The sequence below is a fragment of the Dipodomys ordii genome, unplaced genomic scaffold (assembly GCF_000151885.1).
Source record: "Dipodomys ordii isolate 6190 unplaced genomic scaffold, Dord_2.0 Scaffold62, whole genome shotgun sequence".
In the NCBI taxonomy this organism is placed as follows: Eukaryota; Metazoa; Chordata; class Mammalia; order Rodentia; family Heteromyidae; genus Dipodomys; species Dipodomys ordii.
Window position 1 is genome coordinate 11,081,712 of NW_012267278.1, and position 8,668 is coordinate 11,090,379.

The following is an 8,668-nucleotide window of genomic DNA, read 5'->3' on the forward strand; positions in this document are numbered from 1 at the left end:
TGAACGAGAAGTTACTAACAAGGATAACAAGCTGCACTCATTTTTGAAAGATATATACGTTGATTCCAGAGATCCCGTGTCTTCCCTGAAGGTAATGTGTGCTTTAATTAAGTAGATAAAGAACATACTTTTTTGAGTACTTTGCCAGTGCAAAAATAAATGTCAGTGTAGTTGTAGCCGTAGCCCCGGAGTCTTTGCAGAGGTTAAGCTAATAAGCACAGTGGTCTAGGCAAGGCCTTGTTTCATTGGGTGATTCCTGGAATTCTAAGACTAGAGAAAGTATTGATTGAATGCTCCACTGTGCATTTTTTTTAATATTATTTCAGACTTTGCAGGACATGATTAAGGCATTTCTAGTGGTTAACATTTGTGTGACAAAAAACAACCACTAGTACCCTATTTTCTAGATTGAAATCATGTTCTTATTTCAGGATTTCTAATGTTGGGTTTGTGGGGTTTTTTTTTCATTTTTGAGGATGTATTCAGATCAGACATGTAAATTAAAATCAGATTATATTGAGAGTGGGAATTCATCTGATAAGTATTGCAAGTACATATAACAAGTTAGAATGCCAGGAACAAGTGCTTTACATGTATAGCCATGAACAAAACAGGCCTTGTCCTTCCTCTTATTGGGCTGTTAATACTGTGTGTGAGACACAGACATTAAACATATGATCTGCCATGCACCTGTAAATGCACAATTATTGACACTGTAAACTTTACCAACAGGGACTTACTTGAAATTGGTAGATGTGGATGAATACTTCTAAGGATTGAAGGATGAATTGGGATTTGTGAGGTCTGGAAAGTACTAAGTAGAAAGAAGAGTTTGATCAATGAGCAAGGAAGGCCAACCACAATTCAGGTTTTTTTTTTTTTTGCATTCTAAAATTATCTGTTATCTCTCTACAACAAGAAACATCTCAAGTAGTGTTTTTAGTATAATCTTTACAAGAGGGAGAAGTAAAATATGTGTTTGAAGCATGGAGATAGGAGAGAGTGATGCTTTTGGAAAACAGTCTCAGCATAAATATAACATGGACTAAAGGAATTTAGTGATCAAAGAAGGAGAAAGACTTAGGAGAGGGAGATGTATGCCAGGTTTAATCTGGTTTTAGGCATGGAGTTTGTGAGGGGGTAGAATTAGTAGGTTCAATTTTAGACATAGGAAATTTGAAGTGTATGGAGGTGCATCCAAGTTTTGGACCTGGGATCAGAAAAAATAAAAGGTCTTGGCTTGAGATCACATATTTGGAAGATATAATGTGTTGGCTGTGGTGAAAGGTAACATTCAAAAGACAACAGAGGCCCAGGTCCATAAGAATGTGAAGGAACTCCTGCAGGAAGAGATGGAAAACCAAGAAAGGCATAGCATAGAATCCAAGGGGGAAGAAAGTCACAGCTGTATAGATGTGGTCCACAGCATTAGCTATAGGGAAATACTGTGTGAAGTTCACATAAGGTCTTCAGAGTGACGCCATCTGAATTAAATGAATAGGAGATGATTAGTGAGTGATAGTAAATATTATTATCTCATAAACCTTTACTACAGGATAGGAAATTGCTCAAAATGGGTGTTGGTTTTGAGTTTTGGAGTTTTAAAGAAGCAATTACTATATAATTATGTCCAGCTTAATATATGTCAACTTAAAGATAGTGACTTAGTACAAGTTTGTTTTTTTATATTTTTTGTTGTTATTTGTTTGATTTGTTTCGCTTTTGGTTTTATGGTAACACAGGGTTTAGATTCACATTTTCTACTCAGGTACTCTATACTTGAGCTACTTTTTTTTTTGGCCGGTTGTGAGGCCTGAACTCTGGGCCTGGGCGCTGTCCCCTCAGCTCTTCAACTCAAGGCTAGTGCTTTACCACTTGAGCTACAGCTCCACTTCTGGCTTTTTCTGCTTATGTGGTGCTGAGGAATTGAACCTAGGCATGCAAGGCAAGTACTCTACCACTGAGCCACCTTCCCAACCCAGGCATAGACTTTAATATGTTAACTAAAAGGTAGCATGGGCAGGGTGAAGTTGCAAAGAAAAGGTAAAGGTTATAATTGGAATGAGTTAGGTCATGAAAATGTATTACCAGGAATTTGGCCCCCTGAACTCAATGTCAGCCTACAAATAACAGAACTGAGTTTTGAGGAAAGAGCGAGTAAAGATTTACTGTATGGATGACTGTCTCAGAGTCACAGTCCTACTGTTTGTGTTTGTTTGTTCATTTGGTACTTTTTGGTGCTGGGGATGAAACCCAGGGTCTTGTGCAAGTTAGGTAAGTTCTTTACCTCGGAGCTGCATCCCAGCAGCACAGTCCTACTTCTGAGGAACAATATTTGATATGTAAGAGAAACTCAAGAACTCAGCTTCAAGGTACTTGATGCAGTGCATGTCCCAGACCAGGCATTGGCCTCTTAACTCCATGTTTGCTGACACCACATCCCTGAAACTGTTATATCTTGGTTGATAGTCCTTCCCCCACAGGGAGAAGAGTATTTGGTTTCTTTGAGGAGAGGTAGGCATAATTATCACTCAGTCCTATCCCTCCTAGAATATAAGGTAGATAGAGGAGAAAATGGTTCAGAGCACAGCTCAGAAGTGGAAAGGATGTCCAGCTTTTAATCGGCCTTCCTTTAATTTGTAGGCCCCAATAAGACGTCAGTGTTCCTCAGTAAAAGCAACGTTAGTACCTATATGGAATATTCAACACAAAGTCAGGGATTAATCTTGGGAATGATGAATGTGTATTAAACTGTAGGAGCGATGGGTGACAGTGTTATCAGACACTTTGTACTCATATCCTGTTTTGTAGAATGGGAACTTCTTTGTACAACCACTTAAAGAATAAATTTTTTTTAAAGACAGAAAAACAAGTTGTTGAGGTTGTTGTTTTTGTCAGTTGTGGGCCTTGAACTCAGTGCCTAGGTGCTGTCCCTGAACTTCTTTTGCTCAAGGCTAGCACTCTACCCTTTGAGCCACAGTGCCACTTCTTTGTTTTCTTTATGATGGAATATTGGAAGTGCTTTCTCATATAAAACAGGAACTTTCAAATACTTTTAATTCTTTCAGGATGTTTGGAAGTGTTGAATATAAAATAAACTGGGCAAGAATGGACCTTACCAAGCTGTTAAGTGTCATCACAATTCTGCCCTGAAACAGGTGCAGTTTTAATCAAATTGATTCTTGTTTTAATATACAACTTTAACATACAATTTTTCTTTATCTGAAGTGCTTGGGATTGTTTTACATATTTGAATATTTGAATATGTATAAAGAGATTCTATGGGGATAGGACCAAAGTATAATGTGAAATTAATTTTTTTCATATATATCTTATCCATACAACTTGAAGGTAATTTTATCCAGTATTTTTAGTATATCTGCATTTTGACAGACTTAATACAGGATGTTGGGGACATCTTTTGGATGATGTTCCATAAAAGTTTGGTATTTTAGAGTAATTCAGATTTTTAGATTAGGTTGTTTAATCTTTATATGAAACTGTGGTAAATGAGTCATATGAATGTTGATAATTATTTTCTGGAACTACTGAAATTTCTTCCTGCTGATGAGCTATATTTATGAAAAGGAATGTGGTAAAAGTGTCCCTACCATATGGCTGGCTATAATGAGAAAATGCAGTATGTGCAGTATGCATTTGAAGGGAACTGCCTAGATAATAAGGTTTTTGTCTCGTACCCCTCACACTTTGTTTTGGATTCTAGGTAAAAAATGTTCAACCAAAGCCAGTGCCAAAGGAGTTCAGAATGCCGAAAGACCATCACTCGGAAATGAATGTCGCCAGCATTCCTAAAGGCAAAATTTCCATTGTAGAAGCACTGACACTTCTCAATAATCATAAACTTTATCCAGAAACGTGGACTGCTGAGAAAATAGCACAAGAATACTACTTAGAACTGAATGATGTAAATTCCCTTCTCAGATATTTTGTTACTTTTGAAGTCTTTTCTCCTGAAAATAAGAAAGCACTACAATCAAAGTAAGAACATCACAAAATGACTTTTTATAGCTCTATACTGTTTATCCCTTCTGTTCAGCCTACTAAGTTGTACCAGTCACAGTGTATCTCATGCTCCCAAGTCTGAGAAGACACTATTGAGTTCAGTTTCTAGGATTTGTTCCTAGGATATATTTTGTTATAAATGTTAATTTGATTTATGTACTAGTTCTGTGTATACATTAGCATGGCTAATCACATCTATAAAATTACTGTAAATTAAAGAGAATTTGTCATTGTAGGCATATGTATCAAATCAAATAGCCAGAATTCCACATTTAAAATTCAAAGGATTTCCTTCCACTTAAGGTGATGAATTACTTTGTTGTGGGGTTTTAAGATAAGAGCTTTCTTGACTCCTATACAAATGTAATGTAATGTTTTCTTGTTAGGGAAAGAGACCTTCGACAGTTATACAGAACAATATAATTTCCCAAATAAAGACAGTGAGGAGACTGGATAGAAAATATACTTGTGTGTGGGGTGTGGGGGAAGGGGTGCTGGGAAGGTGGCTCAGTGGTAGTGTGCTTGCCTTGCTTGCATGAGGCCCTGGGTTCAATTCCTCAGCACCACATAAGCAGAAAAGGCCTGAAGTGATGCTGTGGCTCAAGTGGTAGAGCACTAGCCTTGAGCTGAAGAGCTGAGGGACAGTGCCCAGGCCCCACAACCGACAAAAAAAAAAAGAAAAAAATACATTTTTTGTTACTACTTGGGAATCAGAATTAACAAGGATTTCTTTTACTTTGAATTGGTTATGAATATGGAATAACATTTTAAAGTTAAACTGGTGCTTATAAAATAAAAGGAATCTCTGATAAAGATAAATTCAAAAGTGATGAAAGAAGCTGTAAGTACTGGACACATAAAAATAACTTTTTCAGCTGGGCATTGGTGGCTCACTCCTGTAACAGTAGCTACTCAGGAGGATCAAGGTTCAAAACAGTCCAGGCATGAAAATATGTGAGACTCCTATCTCCAGTTAAAACCAGCAAAAACTAGAAGTGGAGTTATATCTGTATAATAATACTAGCCTTAAGTGAATAAGCTAAGAGAGAATGCCTAGCCCTGAGTTGAAGTCCCACTCAAGCACCAAAAAGAGAAAAACAAAAACACAAAATACCCCAGGATAAGTGAAATTGAGTGGATGATCAAATAATATATTTTCTGATTTTCATGCTAGTTAGAAGAAAGGCAAGTAAAGGCTTAAAATACCTTTGGAAGAGAACTGGGAAATTACAGAGCTTCATTCACTTAAACCTCGGAGCCCAGTATAAACCCGTGCTGGGACCTTGAGTTAGACTATATGAAGTTAGCTCAGTGTATTACTAACTAAAATCATGGCTAGGTTGTGCAACCTCTTTGGGACTGAATTTCTAAAAAATGAACATAATGCTCTTGCCTAAGGGCAATATTACTGTGAAAGTAAATATTAAAGAACTGCAGAGGACCACAAAAATACGAATTTTTTTGGACTGAGGAACACACATGACATTAATTTCTATAATAAATAATAGGCCCATAATTTAGATTTCCAAAATGCTTGTGTATTTTTTCTATTTTGGCAAAAATAGGCATATTTCAAATGAGGAGAAGGCAGTTGGGAAATAGGACGGGGTGTTTTGAAGGAAGATAACATGGATGCTTCCCCAGATTCCTTGCACTGGTGTGGCAGATGCTGAAGAACTCACTCAGGATGGAATGGGGGGTTGGTAATAATGGTAAAAATAGAAAGTAGACGTGGCAAAGTATTAAGCTTCTTTTCAAATCTAGTGCCATATTTAAAAAGTGATACCTGTTTTATTTTTGAGTCAAAATTAACAATCTTTTAAGAAAACATGGAAGAAATTTAATCGTTACAAAGTTGGATTTGAGACTCATTTTCCTTTACGTGGTTGATACTTGAATCACCAATATATCTATTTTTCCTCTTTAGATCTACATTGGGTTGTCAGGCAGCTGCAAATATAGCTTCTATTACAAAATGAAGTACTTGCATATATTCCTCAGCCAGCTGTACTGCATTTTATTACATACAGGAGAGCAGTTGGATACTCGTGTCACAGTTTGTTGAGTTTAGATTCAGAAAATCTGGATTTAGATCTCAGCACAAGTGGTATGTCACCTTGGGATTCTTGTCTAGAAAATATCTAATCACTAACATTTTAAAAGCAATTGCTGTACTATACACTAATCTAGGTGCTTTACATATTTACTTGGTAAACATTTACCACAGTTATGAAGCTAAGTATATTTTTTACAGAAAACATTGGAGCACAGGGAGCTTCAGTAACTCCTCAGGTTATTTAGTATGTTTGAAAACTGGATTTGAACCCTGATAGGTGATTTTTCAGCTTCCTCTGCTCCAAACTGCTACAATGTGTTTTACTGTTCTGGAAGTTTTAAGAACTATGTGAGCTGGCAGGCAGGTTGTCTGCCAGGAGTACCCAATGTGGGTGTTTGAGAATTTCCTATGGAGCTCTGGGAAGATAGCTGAGCCCCTTATGTGGGAGCTTGGATTGACTGTTTTGAGCCATTTTTGTGAGAAGTTGGTTGTGTTAAGTCTGGGAGAATCCTAAAGAATTGGGGGGCCTAGGGGATCATAGATGCGATTCTTTAAAGACAGGTGCCTTTCTGGTGTGCCAGTCTCAGCACACTAGCAGACATTGTTTGGGTCTAATGTTTATTGTAAAAGATGAACTAGAGGTAGATGGATGATTTTGAAGGAATGAAACTGAGTGACAGATGAGGGGAGAAGACAAGTTTCTGAGCTAAGATTTAAGATGAGCAAAGCCAAGGACACAGAAGTTAATAGGCTAAACAGGAAAACTAGGATGAGGGCACTGAGAGAGGCAAAGCAGAACACAGGCTCTGATGGCAGAAAAGTGAGTGGATTTGACAGATGGATTGTCCAAACTGATACACTAGTTTGAAAGAGAGTACAGTCGCATTAAGACAATAGGCATTAAGTGGTCATCCTAACCACAAAAGGCACTATTGGAAGTCTTCCAGGTGATGTGGGAACTGGATAACCCAGTGCCAGACTGTTTTGCTTGGTCTGCAAATGCTCAGCATTGTATGTCCTCTTTTTGTATTTACTCAACGTCCCCAAAACATCAGTAACCCCAAGAAAAGGAGATAGGGTCCTGGTCAATTCATGGCATCATGGGGGAGCATCTATTTATATTTGGAGGAACTGGAGTGGCTCTAAGCTCCCTTGACTGGGGCTATGGTTAGATAACTTGTGTACAAGTTGAAAACCTAGGAAATGAGCAAGTATCAAGTACTAAAAGTATTCTGTAAACCTCAAAAAGCCATCACTCACTGCTTGATAACTATTTTACTTGGTCTAACAAAGTCATGAAACAGTTTGACAAAAGGGGTATTTAATCCTTTGTTTATCTGGATACTCTATTTTTTTTTCTGCTTTGGAATTAACAGGCCAAGACTTGAATTGTTAGTGAGGAGAAATGAAACATCAGAAACATTTGGTCTAAATTCATCTATCTATCGATGGATTGATCGATCGATCAATCTATAAACCCAATCATTTAAATAGAAAGAAAAATTCTGTGCATTCCCTATGCCATTTTTTTTTTCTAATGTGAGTGTTACAACAATAGAATTAGGAGTGGGTTCATCTGGACTCCAGCCATCTACAGTTGTAACTCTCATGACTGTCCCTGAATAAATCTGGTTTCTTTCCCCTGCATAATTTCAAGTATGCCATAAATACACGAGTGTAGCATAGACCTTTTTATAAACAAGACACTGGCATCAGGGATGTGCCTGTGTAGAAGCTCCTATCTTTCTGACTCAAAGGATCCACCTGGTTTAGCCACTATCTGAATGCAAGCTCAGTAAGTCCTACTAAATTTCACTCTGCAATCCTGGATCTGCCTCTTTGGTTGCAGGACATTTGGGACAGCCTTCAGACACTGAAACTGGGTTGTTCAAAAACAGTGAGATAGCCCAAAGACTAAGGATATGGGCAAGGAACAAGAAAAATATCAGGTTCCCCATTTAACTCCATGTGGGAAGGGCTACTGATGCATTGAATGCTTGTGGCCCACTGAGTGAGTATGGGTAGATTCCAGAATTACCGTTGAGTTTGGAACTGTTGATTGCAGAATGCTCCTTATGCCAGTGTAGAAAGGAAAGGCAGTGCCTGGCTGCAGCAGTGGGATGGCCATTGGGTAATTCAGTTGGCCACTGATGCCCCGTTGGTTGCAGGTAAGAGTGTTACACATTGTGAAAGACAGAATTTGAAAAAGATGTGGGTCTCACTAATCCTCTCTTAGTCTCTTCCCTGGCTGAGAAAATAGCAGTCCAAGATGCTAGAATCCTAACTTGTTGCTTTTTTCCAACAGAGGGAAAAAGCTGGAAGAGAAATAGAGATGAATAATCATCTTGAGGTCAGTACAGGATGTGATTGAATGCCCTTTTCCCCTACATGTGAGATTTGCTTTCCTTGTTCTTTTTTTTGTTGGTAGTGGGGCTTGAACTCTGGGCCTGGACGCTGTCCCTCAGCTCTTCAGCTCAAGGTGAGCGCTCTACCGCTTGAGCTACAGCGCTACTTCCGGTTTTCTGGTGGTTTATTGGAGATAGGAGTCTCACGGTCTCTCCTGCCCGGGCTGGCTTTGAACCGCGATCC

The 8,668-nt window shown here is 38.3% G+C and overlaps 1 protein-coding gene across 1 annotated transcript in view; it reads left to right on the forward strand.

The window, feature by feature from the left end:
- The window catches only part of Ndufaf4 (NADH dehydrogenase (ubiquinone) complex I, assembly factor 4), a 4,863-nt gene extending 484 nt beyond the window's left edge, over nt 1-4,379 (forward strand). Inside the window, exons 2-3 of the mRNA XM_013022382.1 lie at nt 2-91; nt 3,725-4,379. Of these exons, the coding sequence (XP_012877836.1) occupies nt 2-91; nt 3,725-4,003 (369 nt within the window). The 3' untranslated portion in view covers nt 4,004-4,379. The remainder of the gene's footprint in view (nt 1; nt 92-3,724) is intronic.
- The last annotated feature ends 4,289 nt before the right edge of the window (nt 4,380-8,668 follow it).